The 21,952-nt window shown below is 45.4% G+C and overlaps 2 protein-coding genes across 3 annotated transcripts in view; one reads left to right on the top strand and one right to left on the bottom strand.

The window, feature by feature from the left end:
• Positions 1 to 17,634, top strand: part of LOC116625688 (zinc finger protein 77-like) — a 27,825-nt gene extending 10,191 nt beyond the window's left edge. Inside the window, exons 2-4 of one of the 2 annotated variants that reach the window (XM_032394464.1) lie at positions 12,293 to 12,419; positions 13,445 to 13,625; positions 14,277 to 17,633. In XM_032394464.1, the coding sequence (XP_032250355.1) occupies positions 12,293 to 12,419; positions 13,445 to 13,625; positions 14,277 to 15,972 (2,004 nt within the window). In that variant the 3' untranslated portion in view covers positions 15,973 to 17,633. Of the gene's footprint in view, positions 1 to 11,588; positions 12,420 to 13,444; positions 13,626 to 14,276 lie in introns of those variants that run through there. The other variant, XM_032394463.1, reaches the window with a different exon arrangement.
• On the bottom strand, positions 4,482 to 6,386 carry LOC116625692 (protein SET-like). Its single transcript, XM_032394468.1, has one exon. The coding sequence runs from the start codon at positions 6,381 to 6,383 to the stop codon at positions 5,349 to 5,351; it is 1,035 nt and encodes a 344-aa protein (XP_032250359.1). The 5' UTR covers positions 6,384 to 6,386; the 3' UTR covers positions 4,482 to 5,348.
• Positions 17,635 to 21,952: the final 4,318 nt, after the last annotated feature.

Raw genomic sequence — 21,952 nt, 5'->3', positions numbered from 1 at the left:
GACTCTTTCTCATTGGCTGGCCTGTGACCGTCTCTCATTGGCTGAGCGGTGACCATGTCATTGGTCAGGCTGTTGCCGGGTCAGGAGGAAACCTTCCTGCATCCCTCTCCTGGGGCGGTAATGTACCTAAAGTGTAGGCTTGCAAGGTGCTGCTCTTGAACTTTAGGGATTGAGCGCTTCCCCTGCCCGCCTCTCTACTCTCTTTTAAATGAGGTTTTCTTGTATTTTCATATTGACATACTTTAAAAAGCTCTGATGTCTGTTAGGTAAAATCCCACCAGTGTGTTCTGTGACACGTCTCCACTGTTCTTAGAAGTGTTCCTTACATCTCAGTGCAGGCAGTAGTGCTTGGCCGGCTCAGTCGGTAGGGCATGACTCTTGGTCTTGGGGCTCTAAGTTGGAGCTGTGTTGGGCACAGAGATTACTTAAAATAAAATCTGTAAGAAAAATGAAAAAAAGAAGGGGCGCTGGGTGGCTGAGTCGGTTAAGTGTCTGACTTCAGCACAGGTCATGATCTCAGGGTCCTGGGACCAAGTCCTGCATCGGGCTCTGTGTTCAGCAGGGAGTCTGCTCGTCCCTCTCCCTCTATGCCTTCCCAACCTGGGTCGTGCTCTCACGCTTAAGTAAATAAATAAAACCTTTAATAAAAATAAAAATAAAAATACAGGGGCGCCTGGGTGGCTCAGTCGTTAAGCGTCTGCCTTCGGCTCAGGTCGTGATCTCAGGGTCCTGGGATCGAGCCCCGCATCGGGCTCCCTGCTTGGCGGGAAGCCTGCTTCTCCCTCTCCCACTCCCCCTGCTTGTGTTCCCTCTCTCGCTGTGCCTCTCTCTGTCAAATAAATAAATAAAATCTTTAAAATAAAAATAAAAATAAAAATAAAAATAAAAATACAAAAAAAGTAGTGTCTCTTAAGTTCAAATGGAACAGGATGAACAAAAATCCCAGACAAACCTGGTTGTAGATTTAATGAAATTTTCTTAAAACTCTTGACCTTTTGGGAGAATTGGCCTTATGGTCTCATTTTGGAAGATATGTGGCATCTCTCCATTTATTTCCTTATGCTATGTGTCATTGAATAGCGTTCTGTAGGTTTTCCATTAAATCAGCTTATATCCTCCATTAGACATATTTTTGGACATAAGGACACTTAGTTTAATAGCAGTTATAAAGGTTAATGTTAAAAAGTCTCTTTTTAGGGGCGCCTGGAGAGCTCAGTCAGTTAAGCGTCTGCCTTCGGCTCAGGGTCCGGGATCGAACCCTGCCTCAGGTTCCCTGCTCAGTGGGGAATCTGCTTTTACCGCTCCCTCTGCCCCTCCCACCCACTCATGCTCTTCCCTCTCTCTTAAATAAAATCTTTTTTTAAAAAGTCTCTTTTTAATATTTAATTTTCAACTCTTGTTTCTAGTGATTAAGTGTACCCTGAGATTTAGGAGTTTGCATTCTGGAAACTTACTAAAAATCTGAGTCTATAATTACCTTTCTATTCTTTTTGGGTGCGATCTACATAATCATTTGACTTATGAGTAAAGGAAAAATGTTTTTCAGTTAGAATATTTTCTAGCTAAAACGACATCATTAGTTTTCTTCACAAGTGATTGTAAAAAATCAAGCATGTACTACATTTCAGCAGTAGAGAGATGTCTGTGTCTATCATTACCAGTTAGTTGCTCAGGGTGAGAAGTACGTTTGGATGCTTGAAAAGACCCTGAAAAGTGGGGGACTGTGTTCGCACTTTTCCCTGGAGAAAAAAAAAAAAGAAAAAGAAATAAGACTTGAAATGTGGTTTCATGTTAATCCATTTAGAAAAAGCTAACTTGGGGCGCCTGGGTGGCTCAGTCATTAAGCGTCTGCCTTTGGCTCAGGTCATGATCCCAGGGTCCCGGGATCGAGCCCCGCCTGCTTCTCCCTCTCCCACTCCCCCTGCTTGTGTTCCCTCTCTCACTGTGTCTCTCTCTGTCAAATAAAATCTTAAGAAAAAAAAAATTAAAAAAAAAAAGAAAAAGCTAACTTATCTAACAACTAAAAACACAGAGGAGAAGATAAAGAGGGAGTAATTAAACTCATTGTCTCTAACAAGGCAGTGACGTGTGAAGGCGTCTGTTGCTCCCATCCTGCTATATGCAGCAGGGACGTGTGTTAAACAGGAACCAGCATTCTCAAATGTGTTCGGCAGACTGGTTGCTATATTCTCCTGTTCCACATACTGTGAAAGCTCTCATGAGCATGCGCACCTTGACCCAAACGAGACAAGTACAGACCGGTACCTGTTTAGTACAGAGAAGCAGTTCACCGTTGAAGACTAAAAAGGAGCTACAAGGAGGATTATATACAAAGCTCCAACTGCTGGTTCACCTTCTCTGAAGCAGTTTGTGCTTCAGGGATCAAGAGGAAGACAAGATGAAGGCTTTATGTAACACGAGAACTCCATTAATTGGAAACTTGGAAAACGTAGTAGAATGATTGTTCACTTAGTATTTTGCTCCATTGAGACGAGTGATTGAAACGGACTTGATCCATCTTTGAAAACTTATCACATCCACTAAAATAAGATCTTATAAGTTAACACTGGTTGTGTATTATTCCCCATATTTGTCCATTTTCAGAGCTCAACAGGCTTCGCAAAAAATGCAGTAGAGTGACATGTTCACCTTTTATTAAGGCAGGTTTGTGAAAATAATCTAATACAATCACGTCTCTTCATGAACCGTGAGCTCTCAGTGTTTCTTGCCTGAGAAATGACCTGCACTGTGTTTGACAGGAAGCCCCCTCCAGACCAGGGAAGGATCCCGAGAGACGTTGAGCCTGGTTTACTCATGGTCTCTCTTTCCTCATCTCCAGGTCTGATGACATTCCTCGCCTCTAGCACTAGTTGTATGTACGGGCTGGTGAGACTAGAAGTACATACCAGTCTCTGCCCCCGGTTCCTAATACAGGGCTCCCGAAGCCCTTGTCACGTGCTGGGGGATAGGAGCATCTTTTGTTGCATCAGGTGACTCTGGGTGGGCTCCTGGATGGCTCCTGGTGGGGGCCGTTCACCGGAAAGACCTGCGGTGATTAGAAGCTGGAACTTCTGTCCTGCCCCCATTCTCTTAAGAAGGGGAAGGGCTGAAAGTGGAGCTAATGGTCCATCATGCCAACGGGGTGAAGCCTCCATAAAAATCCTAAGAGAAGGGGGTTTATGAACACGGTGGGGGGTGCGGGGAGGGTGGGGCACCCAGAGAAAGTATGGACACTCCACACCCCTGCCCTAGGCTCCCCCTGTGCCTCTCCCGGTCTGGCTGCTCATCTGTATCCTTTATCCATCCTTTCCTACACTGGAAAACGTAAGTAAGTGTTTCCCCGAGTTCTGTGAGCCCTCCCAGCAAATCACTGGAACCCCAGGAGAAAGCGTGGGAACCTGATCTGCTGGTCGGTCAGAAGCACAGGTGACAGCAGGGCCTCTTTCTAGTGTCTGAAGTGTGTGTGTGTGTGTTTGGGTGGGGGCAGTCTCGTGGGGCTGAGCGCTTACCTGTGGGATCCGACCCTGCCTCCGGGTCGGTAGCCTCAGGGTGAGTTTCCGTGTACAACCCTCAGCTGGTGTCGCACGGAACTCTGTGGGTCTGGTGACAGAGGTGACAGAAGGAAAGCGTTCCCTGGGGAGGTGGAGGAGGCGCACACAGGGAGGAAATAGAGCGGGAGGAACAGGTGTCCGCAGGACGGAAGAAGGAAAAGTGTAAGTGTTGCCTTACGAGGCTGCACCCATCAACACGGCCCGTTCTCAGGACGCTCTCTGTGCTGGTCCCTTTTATCTGCTGGCGTACGATTCTGCAGTTTTGAAAGTTGTTCTCATCTCGTTTCTGACCTGATGGGCTCTGACGATCCCGCTTCGGAATGTCGCAGGATCCATGGGACGGTGCTTCTCCAGGAACTGTCGCTGCCAGATGCAAACAACACTTAGGTTGTGGCTAGGCTCACCTGTACATTTTCATAATTTTGTCTTAGGATTCTGGGATTTCTAGACACTAAATCTGATCACCTGCTGATAATGAAGTTTACCTTTCCCTTGGTAAATCTTTCACCAATTCCTTGTTTTCTGTTGCTGCACTGGCCAGGCCTTCACGGGTGTAGAATTGTATATATGCCTCCTTAGCTTCTTGTTCCTGATCTCGGAGGGAACCAGTCACATGGGGAGTTGGCTCTTGGTTTCGTTCAGACACATTTTTTTCCTGATGGTGCATGTTTCCATCTGGTCTCTAAGTCAGTCGTCATTAATGTGCCGTGACATGAGACAGGCATGTCCTCAGCACGAATGGATTGGAAGCCTGTAGTTCATGTGTCTTGTTTCCATTAGTGGGGCAAATTATACTCGTTGAAGAGTCAATATCCAATCCATTTCTAGAATAAAACAGACTGGGTTTTGTCTTCTAATGTTACCTATACAAGATTTCCTTCTAAACAGACTTTTGCCTTTGTATTTATGAATATTGCCTTTTTTTTTTTTTACACATTTAGTTTTATTGTAACAAAGCAACTTGTACACTTTTAACGTTTAAAACTGAGCATCATCTTTCCTTTCCAGTGAAACAAAAAGAAAATTTAAAAATAAACAGGAACAAAATTACAATAGAGAATGTCAATTCCAAATAAGATCCTACAGGTTCTGCTGATTCTCCCATCGAGTGGCAGGGCTCAAGTCATCATTAGGAGAGAGTTTTATTTTAAAAGTGTCATCTTAAACTGCAAGGATGTCCGTTAAACATCACAATTAAACATGCCAAAGGAGAAGCCATGTTGTCAAAATGCCCACTTAACCCACCCAAACATCTCAAACCCACCCTTTGCTGTCCTTCTATAACCCCATTTTTTTAAGTTTTTTTTTCTTTTTTTTAAACAAGAGAAAGTAGACAGGTACATGTTGGTAAATGCTAACTGTCCATATTCACATAGAGACACAGTGTAATCTCTGAGCCCAATATACAGAGAAAGGAGGAAAAAAGCTAGAATTCTATGCACTACTACACAGGGGCCTAGCACCCTCCAGCTTCCAGCAGAGCTAAGGGAGCAGAAGGTTTTTCTTTTTTCCCACAGAGCACGGTGGTGTTGATTCCATAAAGTTTTTGTTGAGACAGGAAGGGATAAAAATGAATTTGGAACAGAAAGGGGTAGAGATTCTTTTCCCACTGTATTCTGCTCAAGGTATTTCCCCCCAAAATAAGTTGAGAACCATGGTATAAAGGGAGAGAAAAGAGACTTCAAAAAACAGGGCGAATGAGCACAAGAGGAGAAAAAAAAAAAAAAAAAAGACTGCAACTTGCTCCCAGGGACTGAAGAAAATTAAAAAGGAAGGTTGGAATCCATCAGTGTTCCATTAGTCATCTTCTCCTTCATCCTCCTCTCCTTCCTCCCCCTCATCATCATCTTCATCTTCTTCACCTTCATCCTCATCTCCTTCTTCATCGATATCTTCCAATCCTTCTTCTTCTTCATCATCATCATCATCTTCTTCTCCTTCCCCTTCTTCATCATCCATATCGGGAACCAAGTAGTACTGTAATGGATTTGGCCAAATATCATCTTTAATGACCTCTCTTAACTCATCTGCACCTGCATCAGAATGGTCAGTAAACCAAGTGAAGAAGCTCTCTGGTTCCTCATGCTGTCTCTTCCTGCTGGCTTTATTCTGTGTTTGACTTGAACGTTTCGTCAAATCCTTTCCAGATTTCCATTTGATTTCGGTGGACTTTGAAGACGGATCACCACTCTCATTCAGATGAAATTCTTTGGAGAGAACTTTATTTTCGAAGTAAGGGTTTTCATCAAAATAAAAATCTATTCTGTAACCTGATTTAATATCTTCAAATTCTGTCACTTCAACTCTTGGCAAATAATGCAGCGCCTCTTCATCCTCCTCCCCAAGCAGTGCAGACACTTGTGGATGGTTGACAAATGTTGTTACCCAAAAATTGGGGATTTTGGCGATCAATTCCGACCTCTTCTGAAAAAATGGTTGGCGGAGTTTGTTATATTTCTGTTCTACTTTCAAAATCTCCTCACTGGCTTGTTCATTAAGTCTGTCTATTTCATTTTGTACTTCATCAATATGTTCAATTGCTTCTTGCTGTTCTTTTTCTGAGGTCTCGTCGGCCCCGTCGTGGTTGGAGTTGAGCTCCTTTTTACTGACTTTGGCCGCCGGCGCCGACATGGTGCTGCGCCGCGGGGGGGGGGGGAGCGGGGAGGGGGAGAGAAGGGAAGGCGAAGGGGGCGGGCAGCGGCTTCCCCTCACGCCACACGCGCGGGCGCTCGCTCGGTCCGGCCGCCTCCTCCCGGCGCTCGCTCGCTCGCTCGCTCTCCCCCTGGCTCGCGCGCGCTGCCCTCGCGGCCTGACGACGAGGGAGGGGCTCATGAATATTGCCTTTTAATACTGTTTGAATTGTCCTTTTCCCATCTTGGTAATACTCTGTGATCCCTCTCGACAATTGGGAACCCCCGATGTTTAAATGCTTGGTACCTGGCCTACGCACCATTGGAGGTGCCTTTAGAGTGTGGGGATATGTGAATCTACTGATTTCCTTTCCTTGATGACAAGGACGTCCTTACATGTTCTGTTACCTTGCATCATCTCAGGTATGTCACCAATTTGTATACATGTATTCCTTTCCCTCTGTTCTAAAACATCTTTTCCGGTGGGGCACCTGGGTGGCTCATTCGGTTAAGTATGTTTTAGATCTCAGCTCAGGTCTTGCTCTCAGGGTCATGAGTTCCAGCCCCATGTCGGTCACCACGCTCGGCATGGTGCCTACTTAAAAAAAAAATCGGGGCGCCTGGGTGGCTCAGTCGGTTGAGCATATGACTCTTGGTTTAGTTCAGGTTGTGATCTCAGGGTTGTGGGGTTGGGCTCTGCACTCAGCGTGGAGTCCGCTTCTCCCTCTCTCTGCTCCTCCCCCACTCGTTCTCTCTCTCTCTCAAATAAATAAAAAAAATCTAAAAAAAATCTTTTCCCACAGCTAGTTTATAATATCTCTCAATCTGCTTAATCTGAAATTGTAATTTTTCTTTTTCATATTGTTTCTTTTTCATACTTATTTGCCTAAAATCTATTGTTTTTGAGTAGAGTTGCCAAAAGATTAAGGAGGATATATTTTTAGCTTTTATGACTTTTTTCTTAGAGAGAGCATATGTGAGTGGGGGGAGGGGAGGCGGGAGGGGGCGGGATCTCAAGCCGACGGCCGATCACGGAGTCAGATGCGGGGCTTGATCTCATGGCGCCGAGACCCGGATGGAGCCAGAGCGAGAGCTCGACACTGGACCGACTGAGCCCGCAGGCGCCCCTCTGTAACTGTTTTTAAATAGCTCTAACTGAGGTTTGGATCACAGACCGTGAATTTTATGTTTAAAATATAAAGTTTGATGGCATTGATTGTACTGACAGAATTACTCAACCATCTTCACATTTTAAAGTATTAATAATTCCGTAAGGACAACCTGCGTCCTCCTGGTGGTCACCCCACATCCTAGCGCGTCCCAGCCCTGCTTCTGGACGCCTTAGGAGTCGTCCCCCCGCCGATGGCTCACTGTGTCGTCCGACCGTGTGGTCCCCGGGAAGCCTGCGAACGTGCTCGGGTTCACCGGTCTGCGTCCGCTCAGTCCTTCATCCTGCTCATTGCTGAGTAATACTCCACTTTATGAATATACCCCATCTTGCTTACTGAAATGAGTGAAAGTAAAACTGTCATTAAATTTGCCAGCAAAACGGGCTTGAGAATTACAGCTCCGAGAAGCAGCCGCGGTGAGACCGCAGGCAGGACGGGGAGCGGAGGACGGGAGCCTCTTTCACAGAGGAGACGGGGCCTTGAAGAGGGGCTGCTGTAAGCGGAAAGCCCATTGGAGCAAACTGGGCTTGGAAGTATCGTTGCTTCCCATTGGCTGAGTTGTGACTGTCTCTCATTGGCTGGGCTGTTGCCATGTGGGGAAATAATCTTCCTCCTGTTGTCATAGTAAAGCGGTGTCCACTTCGACTGCGAGGTCCTTCTCTTGCTGTGGCTTCTGCAGCTGACCGTGAGTGGTAGCGTGTGGAGGCTCCACTGCTGGTCTTCTGACTCCGTCATTCTTCTTCTTTTAAAGATTTGTTTATTTTAGAGAGGGAGAGCACGGACAGGGGGAGGGGCCCCGGGAGGGGGTGAGGGCATTCTCAGGCAGACTCCCTGCGGAGTGTGGAGCCTGACTCGGGTCTTGATCCCACAACCCTGGGATCGTGGCCTGCGTTGAAATCAAGAGTCGGAGGCTTAACTGAATGAGCCACCCAGGCGCCCCTCCTGACTCCATTCTTAGCAAGGTTTCCCTATATTAATTCTTACATTTCCCACTTTTGATAGAGATCTTTTCTCAAGTGCGTCATTGATTATGAGTCAGTTTTCCATGTTTAGTGGTTTTGTTTCTTGGTGCCAGGAAAGACCTTTCCTGGTAGTGATGTCACACATCCTAGGGAAAGTGCATAGCAGTTGGAAACCAGTTCAGGCCATATTTGAGTAGCAAGAAATATTAGAAGGAAGGAGTCTCAGGCACTTCTCATCTCCGGTCCCTATTTATCAAGATGGTAAGCACTGGAAATTATCTCCTTGCTGGATACATCACTTTTACAATGTTTTGACAGGTAATAACTATGAAAGCAAAGGTAACATGAAAATCCAAATTGTATGACGGTTCTAAACCAGGACCCTAGGTCTGAAAATAGCCAGTTGAATATTGGCAATTTTCAGACTGGGGGAAAAATTTTTTTATTCTATTGGTAAAAACCTGGAGTCATGTATTCCTCCTGGAATTTGCATACAGTAGGAATTGAATCAGTAGCATATGGGAGTTAGGAAGAACAGGGTCCCAAGGGTTAACAATGGTATATATTGCTCAGAGGTTCTAGACAAACCTCCATCTTCAGCCATTGGGTTTTCTCCAGGGTAGAAACAGGGACTAGTGTGTGGGATGATGGGCCTCTGAGGCTTGTAATTTTCTATTATGGGCTTGATGCCTTAAAGAGCTTCTTTATTTATAGGGTATTGATTAATTTTTGGGAGATGCTTTGAGAGATCCATTTTAACCTTGATGGGAGTCACACTGTGGACTCTACCAATATCAGTTGAGGTTTTTGCCCAGGAAGAGGATGGTAGGTGATCCAACCAAGACAAATGATCAGTGTCCCCAGACTCCACTATAGTGTGTCAGAGATGGAAGAGATGAAAGATTTGGAAGGGTCATTTATTTTCTTTGATTGGCTGTGTTGATTACTGTTATCAAATTCTAGAATTATTTCCCCTTTTTAGGACAAAGACACTTGTTTAAAAAATATCCGCCCAATTAAATGAATAGAGCCATAGGAACTAAGTAGAAAATGGTGTATATCTCAAAGGACCTAGACAAAAGGCAGTGGGTTCAGATACAGGAACCTATTGAGGTCTGTTAGGGAACCCTACTATTTATATTGTAGTCCTCCTGGGGGGGGCTGCTGTACAGCAAGGGGTTGGACACGTGTCAGCAAGGACAGAGACTCATTCCCAGTGTGGAGAGTGGTTTCTTCGAGCTGATTACAAGGGAAGACTGGGAAGGGCCCCTGTGGTTCCCTGGAGCTCGATCATTGGGAATGAGGAGGAATTTGGAAAGTCTGGCTGCAGGGATAGAGATGTGGGTGTGTTTAAGTTGGTAGTGATCTTTTTTCCAGTGTCCTGGTCCTCTGCAAGAAGAGGAGAAGAGTCAGGTTTGAGTTTTGTTTAGGAACCTCCATTTGCCAGAATTGAGAATTAGGAATTTTAGTGGTCTTGAGGCACCTGATTGGCTCAGTCAGTAGAGTGTGCAATTCTCGATCTCAGGGTCGTGAGTTCAAGCCCCACCTTGGACTTAGAGCCTACTTAAAAAAAAAAAAAAGTAAGTAAATAAAAAAAAGAATTTTAGCGGTTTTTCTTTTAGGTGACTCATCTAGGATGTGTGTGGATGGTTTGCCAAATTATATCTGCAGTGGACATATTTTCACATTCTATCCTGGTCCTTTTAACTAAAGGAAAAAGACACTGGTTCCGCTCTTTAATAAACATAGACTTAAATGCTACCTGGGTGGATTCCACATCTACAGGAAGACCAGAATTTTCTTTAAAGACAATTTGGAGTTGATTTGTAATAGTCGTGGAAAGACCGATGATCATGTAATGTTAACTTTAAAAGTAAACCTGCCAGGGGTGCCTGGGTGGCTCAGTGGGTTAAGTGTAAACCTGTCAGTTATTTTACTAGCAAAAATGGGTTTATTTAGTAATAGCAGAGATTTGCAACTCTTTTTTTTTTTTAGATTTTATTTATTCGTCAGAGAGAGAGAGAGAGAAAGAGGCAGAGGGAGAGGCAGGCTCCCCGCTGAGCAAGGAGCCCAATTCGGGACTCAGTCCCAGGACTCTGGGATCATGACCTGAGCCAAAGGCAGATGCTCAATGGACTGAGCCAACCAGGTGCCTGGAGATTTGCAATTCTGTTACGTAAAAGCACAGGCAGGTCTGGAGAACAAAGGGAGGACCTCTCTTTTATAGTGGAGAGGGGATGTTGGGAGGGGCTGTTCCAAACGACATCCACTGGAGCAAACTTGGGGTTCTACCCCTAGTGTCTTCTCATAGGGTGGGCTGTGACTGTCTCTTATTGGCTGGGCTGTTGCAGGGGAGGAGGAAACTTTCCTTCCTTTCTCCTGCTGGGGCAGTAATGTGTCCAAGGTTGTCTCTTGCTGTTGAGTGCAATGGAGAATGAGTGGTACTGGTGGGAGCTCCCCCTGTGGCCTTCTAATTTCATTTGAGTCATGTCTTCTTTATTCATTTTCAAAGAGTTGATGGGCCTTTGGGTGGTTTTCACTTGCTGGCTATTATGAATCAAGCTGCTGAGAGAGTATATGGAAATTAGTGTTGGTGTTGGTGCTCATCTTCACTTGTCTTGGGTAGATCAATATTAGGAGTGGAATTGCTGTATTGCACAGTAACTCGACGTTACTCATTTTGAGGATGCACCAGACACCTCCAAATGGCTGCACCATTTTCCATCCCCAGCAGCAGAAATGCATGAGAGTTTCCCCTTCCTCACATCCTCACCAGCACTTGTTTCTTTGTAGCCATTCTAGTGGGTCTGAAGGGGTATCTGCTTATAGTTTGACGTCCATTTCCCTGATAACTAACATCTAGCATCTTTTCCTGAACCTATTGGCCGCTTGCATATCTTCTGTAGAAAAGTATCTGCTCATATTCTTTCCCCATGATTTGATTATATTATTTTTCTTTATATTGTTGTCTTTTATTTTTCATGGTTGTCATATGGATTTTTAAAACATATTTAGGATACAGGACTTACCAGGTGTGTGATACGCAGACCCCAGTTATAACCACAGTTGAAGTAGAATTTACCTTCCTATTAAGTGATATGGTTGGCATATGGGATTTTTTTTTTCATTAAGTTTTGAGAACATAGTTTTTGTTTAGAAAATCTGATTTTTTGAAAAAAGTAATTTTTTGAACTCTGTATTTCATGAGTGTGGTGTCATCCCTTGTTGCTCTAAAGATATGGATTAGCCTTGTTTTCTTTCTCTGTTAAAGTCACCAGTGGCTGTTTGTTACCATCAGTCCCTCAGGGGCTCTCCTTCCTGGTGCCCTTCTCCTTGAATTCTGGGCACTGAGGTATATATTTGAGGCCCTGCTGACTTCCATGATTCTTCCAGAACTGGAATTCCTCTTACACACCAGGTGTGCTAGGTCCCTGGTCCCTGTGTCCACGCTAACAGTCCACCTGATCCAGGGAAAGGGTCGTGTCTGCCTCTGCCGGGATAGAGGGGACTGCACCAGGCTCCTTGACCTTGTTGCCTTCCAAGGAGAGATCTGCTTAAGTGTCCACAACATCCTGACATTCTGGTTCAAGTTCTTGGAGCTGACAAGGCTATAAATCTTTGATCAAGTCAAAGATGTGTTTGTTGTCTGATTTTGTGTTGTTTGAATGAGGATTTCATTTTCCATTCTTTACCGTACTGGAGTGCTCGGATCTGCTCTGAGTCAGCAAAAATAGCCTATATTTGGGTGTATGTAAGTCTGAATCAGCCGTTGTCATCTCCCTCTGCTTCGGGTTCCCGGCCCCTCCCATCACTGAATGCGTGGCAGCGGATGTGCTCGCGTGTTGTCACTTCCCACACGGGTGTGACTCAGGTCCTAGGAATGGAGTGCGGTTCCCTGCGTGTCACCGCCCCCCCCAATCCTCCCACGCACATGGGTGAGGAGGGAGCGTTGCTGCAATAGGATACGTGGGATGTTTCAGGACACGGTGGTCTTCGCGGATGTGGCTGTGTACTTCACCCCGGAGGAGTGGGCTTTGCTGGATCGTGGTCAGAGGAGGCTCTACAGAGATGTGATGCTGGAGACCTGCAGGAACCTGGCCTCGCTGGGTAAGGACGGCTCCACCCCTTCACTGGAGTTTTAGGGAACGAACGTTTCTTACAAGAGTTTGATCTTACTGGGGCGGAGGAATGGGAATATATTGAAGAAGAGACAGCCATGGTCCAAGCCTTCATGGAAACTACCTAGGGTCACATACCTTTTCTGTGAAAACAAAGTTTCATGTAATAAGTTGACTATGGCTCTGGATCAAAGTCAGACTGTCTAATTTTATCAGTGTGAGGATGGTCTCCAGTGTTGCTCTGGGGCAGTGAGTGCTGCTTTGTGGTTTTCATTTCTGTGGAAGATGCACTGCAGTTAATACACATTTCTCATGGTAATCATGCTGTAATTAAACTCACACTTCGTCATCTTCAATGACCTTGAAGACCAAATTAACAGCCCATTTTCCAGATTGCTTGTTGCCCTTAAAATCCTCCCTCCTGCTGAGCTGTTCAGCCACACACATATACCATCTGACCCCTAGTGGCAGGTGGCTTAACTGAGGGCCTTGGTGCCTTCAGGACAGTCCAGCTACCCTAGGTTGGACCAGGGTCTGGAGAAGGGAATGGCATTTGCACATGTCCATTAGGAACATGACTCAGTCCTTGTTTGAGAAGTGTGATGTTTGTCATTTACCTGGCCTCCCTGTCGGACTTTTCATCCATCCACACTCACGTGGCAAGCTTTTCTGTATTCCTTTATGAGGTAGTGTATGGATGTTTGTATCTTGCCCATTTCCTTCCTATTTTGCTTTTCTGATAATACTATCTCCACATTAGTCTCCATCGATTTTGAAGTATTTCTGAGTAAACGGGCTGCCTTTTCATACACTTTCCCTCTTATTGCCTAAGTCCCAAATCACTAGGGTCCTTAGAATTTTTCTGTGGTCACATGTTCATTCTTCCTGATGAACTTAATATACATTTGGGATCAGTATATGAGTAGAAATCCACATATGGTCTATTTTCTTAATTTTCTTACCTTTAAACATCAGATCATTCCCAAAAAATTAAATTGCTCCCAATTCTTGCAGATTCTTGCATTCAAGTTAAGCCTTGTGGATCAGGGACTCAGCTGAATATTTTGGAGAATGAACTATCCAGTGAAGACAAAATAGTAAGATTTACAAGAAACGATTCCTGGGCTCTTTTTGGAGAAGACTGGGTGTTTCATCACATTGGAGATCGGTCCCAATCCCAGGAGAGGTGTTTGAGGTGAGTGCCTCTCTCTCCCATAGGAGAAATGGGGATCTTGGCAAATGTTAGAATAACTTGAAATTGAAGAAGGTATAAAGTTATAAACCTAGCTGAACAATTGTGTAGTTGGGGGGCGCCTGGGTGGCTCAGTCGTTGAGCGTCTGCCTTCAGCTCAGGTCATGATCCCAGGGTCCTGGGATCGAGCCCTGTATCGGGCTCCCTGCTCAGCAGGAAGCCTGCTTCTCCCTCTCCCACTCCCCCTGCCTGCAGGTTCCCTCTCTTGCTGTCTCTCTCTCTGTCAAATAAATAAATAAAATCTTTAAAACAAAAACAAAAACAAAAAACAGTTGTGTAGTTGGAATTACACAACACAATATCTTCATAGATGTGATGTAGTACTGATCATCAGAAATATAATTCAGTTCAAAACATTTATCAGGAAAACCCACGTGTAAGAAACGCTGACAGTTATGGCTATTACTGGGCCCTTATTTTGAGCATTTAGCTGCTTCTACGTTATAGCAGTGTAGACGGTGCCCCAAACATGCCCATTCCTTAGAAATGGTCATTTTGTAGTCAGATAATCATTACTTAGCATCGGTAGATCATTAATAAAGAGTTTGGTTATAATCATTATTCCCTAACAGTGTGCCTTCCTATTTTGAACAGAAATCATTTGGTGGAGCGTGTCTGTGAAAGCAATGAAGGTAATCAATGTGGAGATACCATAAACCAGATTACAAGTCTTAGTGTGCATGAGGATTGTCCTACTGGAGACAAATCCTGTGAATGTGCTAAGTGTAGAGAAGCCTTCCCAGATGGTTCTTTCCCTGAGAATTCACAAAGATCTCAGCCTGGACACAAACCTAGTCCCTGTGAAGAATGTGGGCCGGCCTGTAGCTGTGTCTCAAGGCTCAGCACTCACGTGGACACAGACCTTGTAGAGAAACCCTATGAACATCAGGACACTGGGAGAGCATCAAAAAGAGACTTGAAGAGTCTCGGTAGTAAAAAATCTTTAGAGTGCAAGAAGTGTGGAAAAGCTTTCACTTGCACCTCATCCTTTCAGGGTCACGTAAAGGGTCACTGTGGACAGAGAGTCCATGTGTGTGATGTGTGTGGGAAAGCTTTTATGTATCAGTCCTACCTTACACGTCACGTGAGAACTCACACTCGGGAGAGACCCTATGAATGTGTGGAGTGTGGGAAAGCCTACAGCTGCCTCTCGTATTTCCGAGAACATGTGAGAACACACAGTGCTGAGAAACCCTATGAATGTAAGCAGTGTGGGAAGACATTCAAGTATCCCGCATCCTTGCAAGGACACATGATGACACACACTGGAGAGAGACCGTACCTGTGTCAGCAATGTGGGAAAGCCTTCAGTTGTCCCAAATACTTTAGAAGACACGTGAGAACGCACAGTGGACTGAAACCCTATGAATGTACGTTATGTGGGAAAGCCTACAGTTGTTCCTTATCTCTTCGAGAACATGTCAGAACACACAGCGAAGAGAGACCCTACGAATGTCAGCAGTGTGGGAAGGCTTTCAGACATCCTCGATATTTCCAGAGACATGTGAGGATGCACAGTGGAGTGAAGCCCTATGAGTGTAAGGAGTGCGGAAAAGCATACAGCAGCTCGACATCGCTGCAGGAACACGTGAGGACGCACACTGGGGAGAGGCCCTTTGAGTGTCAGCAGTGTGGGAAAGCCTTCACTCGTCACTCCTCCCTTCAAGGACATGTGAGAGCGCACAGTTTGGAGAAACGTTACGAGTGTGCACAATGTGGGAAAGCCTTCCGGTGGTCCTCGTCCTTACAAAAACACGTGCGAACGCACAGTGAAGAGAAACCCTATGAATGTCAGCAGTGTGGCAAAGCCTTCTGGTACCCAGCCAACCTGCGAGCACACGTGAAGACACACACTGAGGAGAGACCCTATGAATGTCCGCACTGTGGGAAAGCCTTCAGCTGTCACTCCTCCCTTCAAGTCCATGTGAGAAAGCACAGCGGGGTGAAACCCTATGAATGCAAGGAGTGTGGGAAAGCCTTCTGGTATCCAGTAAACCTGCGGGCACACGTGAGGACTCACACTGGGGAGAGACCCTATGAATGTCAGCAGTGCGGGAAAGCCTACAGGTGTCGGGCAAACCTGCGGGTCCACGTGAGGACTCACACTGGGGAGAGACCGTATGAATGTCAGCAGTGTGGGAAAGCCTTTAGGTATCCTGCAAACCTGCGAGCCCACGTGAGGACTCACACTGGGGAGAGACCCTATGAATGTCAGCAGTGCGGGAAGGCCTTCAGGTACCCCACAAACCTGCGAGCCCACGTGAGAACTCACACTGGGGAGAAACTCTGAATACAAGGACTGTGGGAAAGCCTTCAGGTATCCTGCAAACCTGCGGGTCCACATGAGGACTCACACTGGGGAGAAACTCTGAATACAAGGACTGTGGGAAAGCCTTCATTTGTCCTTAAAATCTTGTAAAGCCAATCAGACACAGTGGCAGGAAACCTTATGAACATAAAGAATGTTGGAAAACCTTTAGGTATAGCACCTCATATATTTTGTACATAAAAACTCAGGGCTGGACAGCAGTCTTTATTTGTTATAAACATAGTTGTGCCTTATAAGTGCCTCGTCCATAACAGGGATCTCTGTTGTATTTATTTCCACTGTGTGTTGCTGAGAGGAACACCTAAGATAAAATATTCCTCTATGTGCCCTTTGTATGAAATATATTTTGTTATCTCACACATGAAAAGATTGTATAGTTATATAAAACTTATCTCATTTCCATTACTATGTCTTTGGGCCTCCGGGGTGATAAGTGATTTGTAAATATATCTTGTCCTCTGTTGTGGATACTGGAAATTCCAATTCGGTATCTACCCTTCCTTTCAGTCTTTATGATTGAGTGATGTATCTTCACATTTGCTTGTCGCTGCTGTATACCACACCTGTGCTCCACACAGAAATTAGTAAATGGCAGGGATGTTGAAAGAGGACAGTCTCCTCCGATTATGTTCATATTTTGACCTCTGCTGATCGCCCTTCATCTTGGTTGTTCATCAGTCATGACGTGTTAAGAAGAGAAACCTTGTGGTGTGAAGATGAAAGCTAGCATCTGACTGGTTCTACTGGATTTCTTTGTGAGCGTGGTGAGGCAGGAGACCATATGTCTCAGAGTCCTTCTCTGTGCGGTTCTGAAATGAAGCCCCTGAGGAAAGAAACTGCGTGAAGAAGCCATGATTTTCCAGCAGGAGACAGATGCCAGGGGACCCATGTTGGCCTGGGTCACAGCACATTTTCCTGACTTCTGATCTGTCGTCTGGAATGGCCCCCAACCTAGCACAAGTTTGATGTTAGTTTTTGTTAAGTAGCATACTCCAGAGACTTTTCCACAACCTCTCCTGTGATGGATGGTCTTGGTTTTCAGGTCCATACCGTTCCTTGCTTTGCCCTGTGGCTCTTTGTGTCCATGAGGCCACCTCTTCAGGCTATCGTGTGTAGGGATCTCCCATGCTTTTCCTAATACATGATTTCTGTGCTAAGCATCTTGTCTCTCTCAGGATAGATCTGTGTCCTGCCTCCCCCTCTGACAGATTTAATGCTACAGCCTCAGATGCAGGAAAACTCCTTCCCTGGTTGCACTGTAGAGAGGCTGCACTGACCCTGTATTTCTTCCTTCTGGATGTTTCCATAATTGGAATAAGCACTTGTGAGTGTATGGCAGTTTGTGGGAATTTCCCCCTATAGTTGATGCTATCTAAGAGATAAATCCAGTATGCTTAATTACTTTCTGTTAAATGTAATTCCTTTCTGTTAAATGTGATTTCCCAGTGGTTTTTTATTTTTAATATGTGATTCAAAACATTGGTTTTGTTTGTTTTGTCAAATGTGGTTCTCTACATTGCTTTATGGAAACCACATTACTGAGGTTTTCAAATCTGTTGCATACTTGCAAATGATATTATGTTTTATGTTTCACAACTTAGTTCTTTTATTATTTTTTTAAAGATTTTGAGTGAGAAAGTGAGCATGAGCAGGATGACTGGAAGGGGGAGAAGCAGACTCCCCACTAAGCAGGGAGCCTGATGCAGGGCTCAATTCCAGGACCCTGAGATCATGACCTGAGCTGAAGGCAGATGCTTATTAACTGACTAGGCAGCCCAGTTGCCCCTCACAACTGAGTTCTTTTAAAATATCCCATTCTAGAGGATTAACTTTTTCTTCTAATTGTGTCAGTTTTTAGAAATACTTACTCTGGGTTAATAGGACTAAGTACATAAACATTTGACATTTTCCTTCTGATCTGTTTCTTCAATACCCATGCAGCTGCTACCACTGTCTCATTAAAATGACTTACTCCTGGGGCAACTGGGTGGTGCAGTCGGTTCAGTTCCAATTCTTGGTTTCAGCTAGGGTTGTGATCTCAGGGTCGTAGGATCAAGCCCTGAGTTGGGCTTCATGCTGAGCATGGAGTCTGCTAAAATTTCTTCCTCCCTCTGCTCCCCACCTCATGCTCTCTTTCTCTCTCTCTCTCTCAAGTAAGTCTTTTTAAAGAAATTACTCCCAATGGTGAAACCCTTAATGTTGCCTATGTAATGGTCTCTGACAAAGAACACCAGGAGTCATGGTCTTGCAGCTCAAGAGTGTGGGAGAGGGAGCCAGACACATGTATCTTCCCTATTTGTCAACAACGAAACAAACCACATTTGTGGTGAGGTGAGTCTTAGTTGTGGGAATGACTTACAACTCAGTGCTCCAGGCATAACTGCCTTGAGGAAATTCCTAATTTCTGGGAATGCTGCTTCTCAATGTTTGTTGTCCAAATAGCTCTGAGACATTTACATGAAAGTCCATACCAGAATGGAAACATGTCCTTCCTCCTCATTCCTTCTTGCTGGGGATTGTGCTGAATTGCGCTGAACAGGACGTTTCTTGCCGTGATGGATGGGTAAGGGGTTGGTCATGCTTCACCCAGTGGTGTCTCCTTGTATTAATTCCAGTGGAGGAAAGATGGGCCGTGCCTTTCTCTTTCCTTCCGACCACTCACGCTTCTGTTGATCTGCCCCCAGTTGACACAGGTCAGTTTCTATCTCCATCAGACGGCTCCCAGGGATGCTCCTCTGGCCCTGGGCCTGGTGGGAGTATGGTTGTATTTTGGGTGGAGCTGGTTGGGCTTCATGTCTGAGAGGGTTTATAAGATGAGCAGGCCCACTGGGACTTGGGGAAGGAATGTGGTAGTGTGAATGCACAATAAGGATACCTGTATGGTCTTTGCAGAGAGGAGTGCTTCTGTCTAATTATTCCAACCACTGTCAGAATGGGATTTGCTCTCTACTGTCCTCAGTTCACCAATATGACCAGTGAGCGTGTGGATCCCACACACTAGTAAGGGTTAATATAGGTGCACTGAACTGAAACAGCATGGAAGGTGTGCATCACAAGCACATTTCGATGTCACCACCAGTGGGAAACAGTCCATATGTGACATTTTCCATGGAACTCTCTTTCTCATAGCAGAACCATGAAATCCAGTTTCAAATTTTTTACAAATTGTTAACCCTTCCATGTACCCAGAGATCATTTTCCCTGTGATTTTATGGTTCTTTTGTTTCCAGTTCTCTTCAGAACCTGAGAGCGAAGTTTTGCAGGGGTGCCCACTTGATGCTTGTTTGTAGGCTCCGAATCTGCACCTGTGCTGTGTCCTTTAGTGGTTGGCCAGTCATATGTGGCCAAACAAGGGACACAGGAAGGTCCAGGGAGACAGTGGATTATACTCAGGTCCTAGAGTCAGTGCTTGTAAAGAAGGGGTGACATTGGGGAACACCAGGGGAGCAAGCAGGAGTGGGAGGGTGGGAAGCCATGAGCATGAGGACGTGGGCAAGTGCCTGCAGTGTCTAGATCAATGTGGAGTGTCATCGTTTGCTTTGAGCCAAGTGTGTGGCACACGAAGGAGCGAGGGAGACTCAATATTTAGCACCTGACACTGAATATAGAGTCTGGGAAAGAAAGGCTCAATTTGAATCATGATCCTGACTTGGTTCCTTTCTTGCTCTGTGGCCTTTGGAAAATCACCTGCATCTGTAGGCCTCAGGTAGCTCATGCAAGGAGATAAAAACATTATCTACCTTATAGAGTTTGCTGAGGAGCAACTGGGTTTATCCATGCTGAGTTCCTTTATGGAGAACATTTAACGCAGTGCCGGATGTGAGTAAGCAAGACGTCAGTGTTCACATAGTAAATGAGAATGCAAACATAGCCTCAGACAGTGGAAGCTGGCCTGGAGCTCACTACTGGGCTGTGGCTTTCTCTGAGCAGAAACAATTTCACCCACCTGTCCTCCGACGAGGCACTTCCTTGTCTGTGATGAGTCAGGGCACATGAAGACCATGTCACGGTCATGTCAGTAAGGAGGCTAAAAAATGAAGTCCAATCTGTAAAAATCAGCAAATATTCCCTGCCTCTAGCTGATGTGCCTGGTGCCTTTCCTAGTTTCAGCTGCACTGCATTCTTCCTGCTCTCTAGATAAGAACTATTAAGTTCTTCGGGGCACCTGGGTGGCTCAGTCGGTTAAGCATCTGCCTTTGACTCAGGTCATGATCCCAGGGTCCTGAGATCCAGCCCCGCATCGGGCTCCCTGCTCAGCGGGGAATCTGCTTCTCCCTCTCCCTCTGCCCCTCCCCTGTGCTCTTTCACTCCCTTCTCCTTAGTTACTTCTCTATTCCTATGCACCTGACATTTCTTAGAAAAGTATCACGCTGGGATTTCTTTCTCTCAGAGGGGGAATAATTCTAGAATTTGACAGTAGTAATCACAATCACCAACAAGGGGGGTTAAATGATGCTTCAACGTCCTTTATTTGCTCCATATCTGACACACTGTTACAGTCTGGGGACACTGATCATTTGTTCTTATGAGATCAGCTACCATCCTTTCTGGGCAAAATCTTCAACTGATACTGACAGAATCCACAGTGCGCCTCTCATCAAGATTCAAATAGACCCCTCAAAAGTTCTCCCCAGAAGGGGCACTTGGGTGGCACAATTGGTTAAGCGACCGACTTTTGGTTTTGGCTCAGGTCGTGATCTCAGGGTTGTGAGATGGAGCCCCAGGTTGGGCTCTGCGCTCAGCACAGTCTGCTTTAGAGTCTCTCTCCCTTTCCCTCTGCCCCTCCCACTCTGTGCTCTCTCTCTCAAATAAATAAGTCTTAAAAAATAGTTCTTCCCAGAATTAATCAGTACCCTATAAATAAAACAGCTCTTCAAGGCATCAAACCATCTAAGGCTCAGGGCTCATTATCCTTTGCACTAGTCCCTGTAATACCCTTATTTTACCTGTGACAAAACCCAATTGGGTGGTTTGTCTAGGATCTCCGAGCAACAGATCACGTTGTTACCAACCTCCATCTGCTACAAGTACTCTGAGAAAGGACAAGACGGTAAAACCTGAGGATCCTGAAGAAAGCCTGGAGAGGTCAGACACAAGGAGAGCAGAGGTCAAAATCCAGAAGAAAACTTACTGTCAACCTCTCCTGTGGGTGAGAAAGCAATGAGCCTTCTCGGCTCTGTGAGTTCTGGTACCTGTTTGCTCACCAGCCTCGGAGTCATTAGGGGTCTTCTGGGTCCCACTTCTGATCACCAAATAATGGAACCTTAAAAAATACAAGTGCTAGCTATTTTACCAGCAAAACAGTGGGTTTATTTGGAAATAGCAGGGAATTGCAATTAGGGACAAGCCAGGTACAGCAAACCATAAGCAAGTGCAGAGAAGTTGGGAGGGGCCATCTAAGATAAGTCTATGGGAGTAAACGGAGTTCCAGTGTAGTGGTTTCTCATTGGCTGAGCTGTGATGGCCTCCCATTGGCTGGGCTGTTGCTAGGGTGGAGGAAAATTGTCTCACTCCAGCTGGGGATAAAGTGTCTGCACTCAAGGTCCCTGTGTCCCCATTTGGTCTACCATTGAGAGATGGTAGGGTGTGAGCGCCCCTGCTGCTCCCAACTTTATGCTAAAGGAGGTTTCCTTTTATTTTCACAAAGGTACACACCCAGGAGTGGAAGTTCTGGGTCATATGGTAACTCTGTGATTAACTCTGAGAAACCACTACATTTTTCCACAGTGGCTGCACCGTTTACATTCCAACCAGCAGTGTATAAGGGTTCCTGTTTCTCTACATCTTTGCTGAAACCTATTTTTCATTTCTTATTAAACAGTAGCCATCATGGTTGGTATGAAGTGATACCTCATTGTGGTTTTGATTTGCACTTCATAAATGACCAAATGGATTGAACATTTTTGAACAGGGTTGGCGTGTTGAATTGAAAGCTTTTTTA

Source organism: Phoca vitulina, unplaced genomic scaffold (assembly GCF_004348235.1).
Source record: "Phoca vitulina isolate PV1807 unplaced genomic scaffold, GSC_HSeal_1.0 scaffold81, whole genome shotgun sequence".
NCBI lineage: Eukaryota > Metazoa > Chordata > Mammalia > Carnivora > Phocidae > Phoca > Phoca vitulina.
The sequence above is the reverse complement of the archived record's forward strand: the minus strand, read 5'-3'. Positions and strand labels throughout refer to the sequence as shown.